The 11,541-nt window shown below is 50.6% G+C and overlaps 1 protein-coding gene across 1 annotated transcript; it reads left to right on the top strand.

The window, feature by feature from the left end:
* GFER (growth factor, augmenter of liver regeneration) lies at positions 1-4,022 on the top strand. The gene is made up of 3 exons (XM_017823114.1): positions 1-209; positions 685-890; positions 1,390-4,022. Exons 1-3 carry the CDS (start codon positions 3-5, stop codon positions 1,550-1,552), a joined length of 576 nt encoding a protein of 191 aa, XP_017678603.1. The 5' UTR covers positions 1-2; the 3' UTR covers positions 1,553-4,022.
* Positions 4,023-11,541: the final 7,519 nt, after the last annotated feature.

Raw genomic sequence — 11,541 nt, 5'->3', positions numbered from 1 at the left:
ACATGGCGGCGCCCGGTGAGGGCCGCGCGGGCCGCGGCTCCGCGGCGTTCCCGGGCACCGACAGCGGCTCCTTCCCCTTCCCCTTCGCCGCCCCGCACGGCGCGGCGGGCAGCGCGGCGGGAGAGCCGCCCAAGAAGCCGTGCCGAGCCTGCACGGATTTCAAGAGCTGGCTCCGCGAGCAGAGGAAACAGGCGGCCCCGGGCGGCGCGGTGAGGAGCGGCTTCCCTGCGGGAGGGGCGGTGGGAGCCTCCCCGGGCACCCCGCGGGCGGCTGGCGACCCCAGCCCCTGCAGAGTCCTCTCAGTCCTTCATCCTGCCCCCTCAAGTGTGGGCTGCGCGAAGGGGCCCGGGACAGGGTTGTCCTCAGTGGGAGTGTGAAGGGAATGTCCATCTTCTCCTCGGGTGTGACGGGAGCTCTGCTCTTGTCCCCAGTAAGAGTGTGAGGGGGGATCTACCATGTCCCCAATGAGGGTGTGAGTGGGCTCTGCCGTGTCACCCCCCTCAGAGGGTGTGAAGGAGGCTCAAATGAGAGTTAGAGCTTCTGTGAGAGTTTAGGGGGGCTCTGCCATGTCCCCAGTGAGGGTGTGAAGGACCTGTTCCTCCATCTCACCTTCCCACCCAGCGCAAAGGGGCTGTTTCCCCACCAAACCCCAGTGTCCCCTCACAACCCTCTCTCCCGCTCCAGGAGCTGGCAGAGGAGAAGGAGCCCCCGCCAGACTGTCCCCTGGACAGTGAGCAGCTGGGCCGCAGCACCTGGGCCTTCCTGCACACCATGGCTGCCTACTACCCTGACCGGCCCTCCGGGACCCAGCAGAGGGAGATGAGGGACTTCATCAACCTCTTCTCCAAGTTCTACCCCTGCGAGCACTGCGCTGAGGACCTGAGGGAGCGGTGAGTGCCCTCAGCGAGTTTTTGAGGATTTGAGGGAGAAGCGAGTGCCCTCAGAGCATTTTTGAGCATCTGAGGGAGAGGTGGTTGTCCTCAGTGGGTTTTTTGGGTACCTGAGGGAGAGGTGAGTGTCCTCAGCAGGTTTTTGTGCTGAAGGGGCTTGCCAGACATGCTGGGCTGCCGCAGCTGTTTTGCATATCAGCAGCTCTTCCTGCATTTGGGGTTTGTAGCTACCTGAACTGGTTTCTTCCATTATTGCATCAATCACAGGTACACTTAGTCAAAAAACAAACACCTGTCCTTGTGCTGTTGGGTTGTCTGTGTCATTTCCAGTTGCCAGGACCAGGCAGTGAAGCCAAGCTGCAGCTGTCAGTATTCTATAGATATTTAGTGATAATTACTGTGCTCTCTCTGGGTTCTCTCTGGGACTCTGTGCCTGCTGTGGGTACTGAATTTGGTGACTATAAAGAAGTAACATTTATTTCCTCTTCCCTGCTTGCAGATTACGGACAAATCAACCAGACACGAGCACCAGGAATAACTTCTCCCAGTGGCTGTGTCTTCTTCACAACGAAGTGAACAGGAAACTGGGGAAAGCTGAATTTGACTGCTCCCGTGTGGATGAGCGCTGGCGGGATGGCTGGAAGGATGGGAGCTGTGATTAACCCGGAGGGGCTGCCTTGGGAGCCCAACAGACCAATCCAACCCTTGTCAGGGCACTGCAGGGAGACATGAGAGTCAGTGACTGTGTTTGTGTGTGTGTGACAGACTGAAAGGTGAAAGGAGATTGGAAAACCTTATCCTAATGATATTTTGATACGTGATTACGCTAATGTATTACCTGAGGGACTGAGGCCTTATGTTTGGCACAGGAATTGCCAGAAACCTGTGAGACTGAGTCACTGAGAACCTCGGGGAGACCTTTTCATGATGACATTTCCTGATTTTAGGGGCATTTTCTTAGAATTCATTTTCCCTGAACACAGTTGTGTTCTCTGCAGGCACTACCCTGGTGTTTTAGAAAATGCATCTGATTAATTGTAATTTTCATTTCTGTTCCAATAGAGAAAACTCATGGCTGGGTTTAGTGCCAAGTCTGTACCCTCAGATCTCTCTTTCCAGAAACTCCAATGTTTGTTGTTAACCTTGCATCCAACTTCTTTGATAAAAGGCCTGGGGGCAGGTACATTTAATTTAAATACTAAAATCACGGAGCCCAGATTTCTCATTTTGGTTTTGTGTTTCAATTTATCATGTAAGAGGCCATTGCAGAAAGGGAAACTAAAGCATCTCCTCATCTGAGAAATGGAACAAAGTATCAACAGGGTGAAATTCAGATGTTTTAAGTGAATTGCTAATTTTCTTTGAATCCAGAAGTGATTTGGTGATAAGTTCAACTGAACTACTTATTCTTAAAGCAAATAACCTCTTTGTTTCTGCTGTGAACCTTTGTCTGGCATGAAAATAGCTCGAGACTGATGACTGTGATGAAGCATAGTTAGCTTTAATTATTCTGAGATTAAATTCTTGATTGATACTTGCTGGCCTGGCGCATACTCTGGTGTAATCCTCAGCTAAAAATCTCTCTAGAAAAGGGCTTTACAAGCCCCTGGAAGTACCTGAGTCCTGCTGAGGACTGTGATGTCAGCTTCATGTCATCTTTATTGCAGAGGGGACTCACAGGAGCCCCTCAGGGGGGTTCCTCGGTGGGAACTGGTCAGAACCCAAACCCTCTGTATTTCCCTGAGTCAGCTGTGCTGCATCACTGTATTGGTAAGTGGGAATGTCAGACTCCAGAGGAGTAACACTATAAATCAGTTACCCCACAATGCATAAAACACAGGCCTTTATAAAAGGAGACACCTACAGAGTCCAGATCATTTCAAGTTCCTCACGTGGGTCGTGATCTCATCCCTTCCTGCACTTCTGGCTGGGAGAAGTTTGCACAAACCCTGACAACAGCAGGTTTTTTTCCTCCTGTGCTTCCTGCTGAGGTTTTGTTGCACGTTTTAGTGAAGCTTCCTTATTTCATGCCCCCCAGCACACCTGTAACTTTACCCTTGCTTTCCTAGTGAGCATTGACTGGAAATGTTAATGGTGCTGCTGTAATTGGAGCGATGACAGCTCTTGTCTGAGACTTTGCTCCTCACACCTGTGTGTGGGGCTCTTCAGTGGTTAGAAAACCAGTAACAGCTTTGGAAACACATCGTAATGGTTTTATGGCACAGGCAAGTCCTTTCAAGTCGGACCTGTTAAAACAAGATGGGACATTTTATGGACTGGTGACTCCTGAACTCTTTATAAATGTCCCTAAACACAACCCCAGCCAAAGTGATGATAAGGTACTGCAGGAGGTATGAGATCTGTCTTATGATTGAAGGTATCACTCAGTTTATTAGAAGTGCTCAGAGAATTTTTCTCTCAGCATGTTGAGGTTTTTGGAACAAATAAATCCCAGCCAAGATTTGTGTGTTTTTGGTAATAAACTCAGTCCCCAAAATGAAGCACACTGGTATGCACTAGTGGGGAAGGGACCAACAAAAAAGCATTTACTAGGAGTGTAGGGAGGAAAAGGGGTGTGAAACCTGCTCTAAATCAGGGGGAGCAGCAGTGACAACCCACAGTTTTGATCACCTTATGTGGTTCAGGGAGGTGGGGGAGGTGAGTGGGAGGAAAAGTGTGTCCTGTCCTGGCAGGGGTAGGGAAGAGCCTTAAAACTGAAGTTGGCATCTCTAGCAAATGCTTCCCAAAAATGAGGCCACCAGCTGTGGCTGCCAGGATGTTTTTAGGGCAGTTTCTATCTTTGCTAAGTGGCCATTTGGTAAAATCTGTGCTTGCACTCTGTTCTCTCATGTTTTTAGCTTGGCAGAAGAGCTTTGACTTACACATTTCTCAGGCATATCCTCAACTCTGTGGACTTGACTGTGTGAGGAGAGGGAGGATTTGTTTTGCTGCTCATTTGTACCACAAGTTTTAATTTTAGGTAAGGAATTTCCACTGGAGATACTTGTACTCATGTACAGAAAATAGTGAGTTCTCTAAATGCACTTGATTAAATCTAGTTTTAAAAATCTCTGTATTCAAATTATATTTCCCGTTGATGTAAAAGTAATAAAGCAACTGAGTTCATTCCTGGTTCCTTCTCAATGGGATGGTAGGAAAAGGGATTATACTGTGCTGGTGTGTCTTACCTCTGCATGCCAACATATTCCAGTTATATCTCTGTATATTTATATGTATAGATATATACTGTTGTATTTTAGCTTGATGGCTCAGGTGAGGTTCTGGGATTCTGTGTGGATTGATCAGACAAGGTGGGGCTGCTCCTGGTCCTTTTCTGTTGTGCTGCTGAACTGATGGAATTCTCTGCAGGCCAAGAAGCTACAAAAATTTGGGGATTTTGTACACCAGGTCCTGTCGGGTCAGAGTTTGGTTTTATGTGGGGACTAGTGGGAATTTTGATGGGATCCCAGGGTTTTTTTACTTGCTGACAGTGTTAAGGGCAGTGTTGGCGTTGGGAGCAGCTCAGATCTTGCTGATTTGGAGCAGGGTGGCTCAGGACATTTGTAATTTCATCTCCACCACACGAGCATGCACATCCCATCCCATTTCCCAGGAAAGGGAAGCTGCTTCCTTTCCATACGAGGAGCCCTTGTGAGGAGGAGCAGGGCCAGGAGCAGGTGCTGCCCAAGGAGCTCGTGGGGCCTTGCTTGGGAGCTGCTCCTGTGTAACAGGTACCCGACTAACCTTGCAGCTTCCCAAATTCCTCGCTGTTTCCATGGTTTGCATTCACAGCTGGAGTTCATTTTTATTTTTTCCTTCTTGTGTTTTCTCAGAAAGCAAAGAGCAGGGAGCCACGAGGGACTCGTCCCCTCCACGGATGGCAGGCAGAGTTGCTAAGCAAGTAACAGTGCAGATGTTGGCAGAAGCACCACTGTGCCTTTGACATTTTTCCAGGGATTAGCTGTTCCTCTGCAGTGTGTTGGGTGTACACAGTATCCTGTTTACAGTAAGATTCACAAGAATTGCTTTGCTTCTGTGTCTTTTGCCTCAGCCTGTTCCAGGCAGTGTGTGATGTTCTTCCTGTTGGAGTTTCACAGGCTTGGAGAGGGGAGGGTTTAAATTTTGGGTTGGGTATTTTTTGGCCCCTTCCCATCATCACTGATTTGTTTTTCCATTCCTGGCTGTTCAGGGTTTATGTCTGAATGATGGAGAGGAGCAGTGGAGTATTTTGTGTAGTCAGGATTAAGCACTTCGGTAGAAACAGCCAACAGGGTGGTGTGGAGTCAACTCTTGACTTCATAGGCTAATAGGGAATATAATAAAACAAGGAAAGCAAACCTTGGAAGGCTAAGGAAAACAAAGGAAAGCTCATGGATGGAGGGAAATCAGCAGTTAGAACACAGAACTGTCCAAGGGGACGAGGGTCAGCGTTGGGATCAGCTGGGACACTGCCCTGGCTTGGCACATCCCACAGGGAAGTGTTCATGAACGTTTATGCTGACGCCAGGCTGGCTGTCACTCAGTTCAGGTGGTTTCTGTGTCACTGCAATGTGCTTCACAGGGAAAATTTGCTTTACAGTTCACCAAGCCAACAGCAGAGGGCCACAGAGGATGGATTTCATTGCATTTCCGTTTATTTCCTTATATTTCCTCGACTTCCCCATCTCTTACTCTTCTCTGGAACAGACTGCTGCAGATACCACTTTTTACCTCATCCTAATCCCTTTCCTGTGATTTTGGGAGGAGATTTTGGTACCTTCAGATACTTTCCAAACTACTGTGCAAACCTCTTGTCAAATTACCTAAGTGAGGGATGTTATTTCTCTGCCTGCAGCTGAAATCATAATAAAACACTGGATTCTGTTTCCAGCATGTTTCCTACCTGATCTTCAGCCCATAGTTGGTCAGATATGGAGAAGTTCTGGCTCTTTTTGACCATTAAAAGATTGGAAAGGGTGAATTAACTTCACTGGATAATTCTGTGACAGTGACTTTCTTAACAGGGGCTTGTGCACAGACCAGACATGGGTACAGGAACAGCAGTCATGAAACAGGATCGTTTCCAGTCAGAGAAGGGATCAGACTTCCTTGGAATGGTTGTCACCTGCTCTGGATGCTTTATAGAGGCAAAAGGAAGATCACAGGACAGTCATGACTCCAGCAAAGCTGTTCCTTTGGAGGTTGAGGGATGCAGCCCAGCCCTGCTACATGGAAAAGGTAGGAAGAAAACCCACAGAGTTTCGTGGGAGCTTTGCTTTGGATTAGGAGATCTGTGAGAAAGAAAAAACAGCTGAGTTAATTTAATGTCTGTCCCACCAGGCAGCTATTTCAAAGCTTCCATGTTTCCCTGAATACCAATGTCAGGTGTCCCAGTTCTGGATGGTGCTGGATGGGCACTTCCCTTTTCAGTTACAAGAGTGGTCAGGCAAAGCTGGGCTTTCCCTGCTTCTTCCATCCCTGACATCTGGCCCAAGCCACCAGGAGTGCAAAAAAGTGGATTCAGTGACTGTGCCTCTTGTCCTGCTGCTTAGATGGGGTAAAAGATATGCAAAGTGTGAGACAAGGCACGTGGCTGGAGACTCCAGAGATCAAAATTCAGTTCTTGGTCACAAGCTTCTTGCTAGACACAGGTAAGTCACTTCATCTTCTGTAGCCACACTTCCACTTCTGCAAAATGGGGATAAAAATAGAGTTTCAGCAGCCTTTGCCTGTGTTCCATATTTAGATGAAAATCTCTTTTAATGTGCTTGTGCTGCACAGCCCTGGGCCTGAGAGTATTCACAGTTATAAAATAACTCAGCTCCATCCATCCCACAAATCTCCTTTACATCAGGTTACATCTTTCTTATGAGTCTGAGGACCTGTTAGTGTTATGTTCAGCTAAGAAATGAAGCTTTTCATGTTTTCAGTATAACACTGCAAACACCTCATCCATTACACAAACACTGTGGCCCTTATTTCCCCCAGGAAAATTTTGTTTTGTGGTGTAACGCGAGCGGAAATGGCACTGCCAAAAGGGCTGAGCTGGGAGAGCTCTCCTGGCAGCAGAACGAGCTCAAATGAGAATTGTGGAAGCTCTTCATGTCTGGGCACGGCTTGAGCTGCCCTGTGCCCTTGGACCTGCCAGCTCTGCTCCCCTGGTGCCACACCTGCGGGGAGCAGGGGACAAGCACCAAGGCCATCTGGTTGGTCAGGCCCTGCACGAGGGGACTGGTGTGGTCCCAAGGAGGCTGGTCTGGAAAACCCCAAAGGATCCTATTCCCCTTTTCCAGCAGAGTGGTGAGCAGTGGCTGAATCAGATTAGATTACTGGTTTGCCAAAACCCCCAACTGTTTGACACTGTGGAATATTTGGAGAAGCAGCAGATACCGAGTTGATGAGCCGTTGAGCGCATGGGCAGGGGCACGGTGTTGTCACCAGTGTCACAGTTGCACCACTGAGAGGCATTTCGAAACCCTCTGGGGTTTTGTTCAGTTTGGGTTTTATGCAAGTGCTGAGATATCAACTCTCCTGTTCAAAGCCAGTGCTCCCTCAATTCGCTGAGTTCTCTTATCCGGAAGTTCAGTTAGTGAAGTTTTCCATGTGTTTTTCTGGCACACTTCTCCTGGGTTTATCCTTGCACAGTAACTGCTGGATCCCACCTGAGAAACGGCTGCGTCTCACAAGTGGATGAGTAACCAGCTCAGAAATGATCTTCCAGATATTTTTGGATCTCTTAGGGTGGAAGGCTTCTAGGGCTTTCTAGTGATAGTGAGGTAAGGTGTTACTCACCAGGAAGTCCAATCTCTCTGTCATTGGGCACTATGGATTTCTAAGCTCCTCTCAACACTTCCATGAGCTCTTGTTTTTCTAAGGGCTGAAAGCAGCACCAGCCGAGCTCTAATGAATGGCAAGCAAAGCACTTCGGAGCAACAACTAAATGAACGTGTCTCAAAGTGCTACTTCAGGCCTGCTGCCCTGGGAATGTGAAGGACAAGCTGTTTTCCCGCCCACACCCGTGCCAGAGCTGGGTCGGACCGCGGGGAGCTGCTGGAGTCGGTGGGCTGGGAACGTGGCTGGAGCCTGGATGGCTCTCTGGGGCTGGCACTGGGTCCTGCACACCGGGATTGCTGAGCCAGAGCAGCTGCACTCCAAGCACACTGTCAGAGCTGCTCTGAGAACAAGGCACATCGCTATTCCCACCTGGAGCACCTCTGGGGTCCCCACCACAGGGAGATGTGGACCTGTTGGATGCGTCCAGAGGAGGCCACTGAGTTGATCACAGGGCTGGAGCCCCTCTGCTGAGCTGGGAATGTTCACCTGGAGAAGAGAAGGCTCCAAGGAGACCTCAGAGCCCATTCCAGTCCCTAAAGGGGCTCCAGGAGAGCTGAAGAGGGACTTGGGACAAGAGCCTGGAGTGACAGGACAAGGGGAATGGCTTCCCACTGCCAGAGGGCAGGGTTAGATGGCTTATTGGGAAGAAATTCTTCCCTGTGAGGGTGGTGAGGCCCTGGCACAGGTTGCCCAGAGAAGCTGTGGCTGCCCCATCCCTGCAAGTGTCCAAGGCCAGGTTGGACAGGGCTTGGAGCAACCTGGTCTAGTGGAAGGTGTCCCTGCCCATGGAATAGGGGTTGGAACGAGATGGTCTTTAAGGTCCCTTCCAACCCAAACCATTCCAGATTCTACAACTATTTTATTTCAGAGCTGTTAAGTAGAAAATGTATCTGATTGTTTTGCTTGCCAAATCAGGAGCATCCTACTGCCACAGAGAAAATTCCTTTGGTCCTGCTAAAGAAAAGATATTAACTGGTCTTGTCCATTATTCAGCTTCTTACAGGCCAGGTCCCAACCCTGGCCCTTGGCTGAGTGGGTAGGGCTGACCTGAACAGGTTTTGAAGAAGGAGAAAGCCCCCCACCTTGTCTCCTCCGGGTTGTCATGTCCATGTATTTACCCCTGAGTAAAACCTGATTGCTTTTTTGTGATGAAAACGAAGGTTAAGAAGTCAGCATGACTACAAGAAGCAAGAAGCAAATCCATACCTTTAATTAAACTCCTGTAAAATCGGAACACAGGCAGATCTCAGGCACTTGTCTGTGTGCTGCTGTTTGTTCCCTGTCACTGAAATCCAGGGGGAGTGGTAAATGCAGCCAGAACTTGTTCAAACTGAACTGATGCTCTGGAAAGTGCCATTTCCAAATGCTGCTGTTCTCCATTTGATGGGGAAAATGTCGAAGGTGCAATATCCATCCCTGTTATTGGCTGGCTCTGTGTATCCGTTGATTTGCAGCAATAGAAGTGAAACAGAAAAAGCAGTTTGTGTGTGGGCTGGAGATACGTCCTGAGCTTTATCTGTGCTGTAGCAGGGGAAGAAAACTGGCACCCCATGACGTGAGAAATGATTGTACAAACACTGCACACAGCACAGGTTAGAGGGACGAACCTTGAAGAAAGGGGAGAAGTTTAGGAGCAGGGATATCAGTAGGGACCTTGCCTGATGCACTTCCATGGTCACGCCTGGAAGTGTATAAGCCACGTTTTTGTCTGGAAATGGTGATGATTTCTTCTACAGTAACATCTGAAAAGTTCAGGCAGGGTCCTGGCGCTTTGTGCTTTGCATTGTCTGAAATATCCCTGTCCCAACTGGGACAGGTGGGCTGGGCAAGACATTTTAGAAAGGGAGAGAATTGAAGTGTCTTTCCCAACATCATGGGAAAACCAGGAGCAGATCCCAGAGGTCCAAATGATTCCCTGTGTAGTAGCCCCGGGACCATGCTGCTTCCCTGGCACTGGGCACCCTCAGGGATCAGGGCAGCCCTTGCCATCGTGACTCTGGGCTGATGGATTCGGGACGGTTTGTTCTCAAAGCATGAAACTGATTTTTGAGGATGCTGGAACAGCTGCTTCTAAACTGCCGAAGCTGATTGAAAATCCCACCTGGGGTAATCCCTTCCAGTTAATTTGGCCTTTGTTCCTGACCTGCAATTCAGGGATGAGCTGGCAATGATGCTCCTGGCACTGAGGTGCAGTGCCTGGCCAGCTCCGTGAGACATCGTGCCAGAGGAAAGCAGGAGGGACCAACCCACCATTGTCTCTGTGGCCATTTCGGTTTTGCATAGTACAGTGTGATGTCTGCTGAGCTGGTGGCACTGAGGAATGAAAGGCTGGGTTCTGCTTTTCCTGCTGGGACTCAGAAATAGGCCCAGAGAGACGATGACTCACCTGTAATTGAGAAAAACTGCGTGGCATCACCATGAGCTTTAACAGTTAAATCCTGATCCCACCTGCCAGAGGGAAGAGGCTGGCAGAGCTGTGACAGGCCAGAATGAGCTGGAAACGGGGCCGAGCCATGGGAATCCTCGGCTGTGTGACAGCCGTGTGTGTGAGGGGCTGGACACACCTGGACACAGGTACCCCCTGTGGTGTGGCAGCGACACTGGTCCCTGCAAGGGGAGATGGAGCTGCAGGGACAGCAGGTGGGAGAAGAGCTGGCCGAGGAGCCGGGAGAAGCCCCCGGCCCCACAGCTCCGCATGCTCCTCCCTGCGACGTTCCTGCAGCTCCCGTCCCAAGCACGGATGATGTCAGAGTTGTCATGGCATCGGTATCTATGGAACCAGGATCATCATCACCGTGCTAGGAAAACTAACTCAGGAGATGGTCCTGGAGCCGCGGGGGGAACTCCCTTCCCAGTAATTGAGGGTTTCCCTCTAAGGCTCTTCTTTTTCCTCCTTCCCGCTGTCCATGGGGAGGGAGCAGGACGGGGGCTTGGCCTCCTGCAGTCCCCTGGCAGATCTGGGTGCCCCCTTTCCTGCGTGAGGAAAGCAAGAGCTTCAGCCCTGTCCATCTTCACTTCTCTTTTCTTGCACCAGCTGTGGGTGTGGAACAGCCGCCAAACCCTCCCCTCTGCTCTCAGCTGAAGATCCCTGTGATCGGCCATGGAGCCTCTTGTGCCATAGCTGAGCCTCTGAGGGTGCCCCAAGGGGTGACAGCCACCCTTTCTGGGGGGATGTGCACAGATAGAGTGTTGTCTGAGGGTCAGTGTCTGCAGCAGAGCTGAGCTGAGCAGCGCAGTGACCTCCCTGTGCTCCAGGCCTGGCATCTCCTCCTGCCAACAGCCCAGGCACTGACAGGGCATGGGGCTGCCCTGGCCATAGCACAGGTAGCCCCTGCCATTGCACGGTGACATTGGTGACAACACTCTGTCCCTGCCTATGCCGTGTTATCCCCAGAAGCAGCACAATGACCACAGGACAGTAATTCTTGGAATAGCACAGTGACACTGCCAGTGGCAAGTACCGTGGTGTCCCCAACCCCAGCACACTGTCCCCAGCCGTGGGACGGTGACCATGGCCATAGCATGGAGCCCATGGCCACAGCACAGTGACACTGGCTGTCTGTGGTGCCCATACCCACACTGTCACACTGTCACTGTCACACTGTCACTGTCACACTGTCACACTGTCACACTGTCACAGTGCCCGTGCCCACAGCCCGGTGACACTGTCACACTGTCACACTGTCACAGTGCCCGTGCCCACAAGCCCGGGCCCGTTGCAGAGGGAGCGCGCCCCGCGCCGGCCGCGCGCACCTGCCGGTGCCCCCCCGCCCCCCCTTAGCCGGCGGGTGGTTCCTCCCTCCGCCCGCACGCGGCGCTGCGGACGAGCCCACGCGGG

The sequence above is a fragment of the Lepidothrix coronata genome, unplaced genomic scaffold (genome assembly GCF_001604755.1).
Source record: "Lepidothrix coronata isolate B3197 unplaced genomic scaffold, Lepidothrix_coronata-1.0 Scaffold101, whole genome shotgun sequence".
Classification (NCBI taxonomy): domain Eukaryota; kingdom Metazoa; phylum Chordata; class Aves; order Passeriformes; family Pipridae; genus Lepidothrix; species Lepidothrix coronata.
The sequence above is the reverse complement of the archived record's forward strand: the minus strand, read 5'-3'. Positions and strand labels throughout refer to the sequence as shown.

What these genes read in the sequence shown, in the direction of transcription:
- GFER (XM_017823114.1), top strand. Translation starts at nt 3, where the DNA reads ATGGCGGCGCCCGGTGAGGGCCGCGCGGGCCGCGGCTCCGCGGCGTTC. An exon ending in AGGCGGCCCCGGGCGGCGCG is followed by an intron (nt 210 to 684) that starts GTGAGGAGCGGC and finishes CTCCCGCTCCAG; the next exon opens with GAGCTGGCAGAGGAGAAGGA. An exon ending in GCTGAGGACCTGAGGGAGCG is followed by an intron (nt 891 to 1,389) that starts GTGAGTGCCCTC and finishes CCCTGCTTGCAG; the next exon opens with ATTACGGACAAATCAACCAG.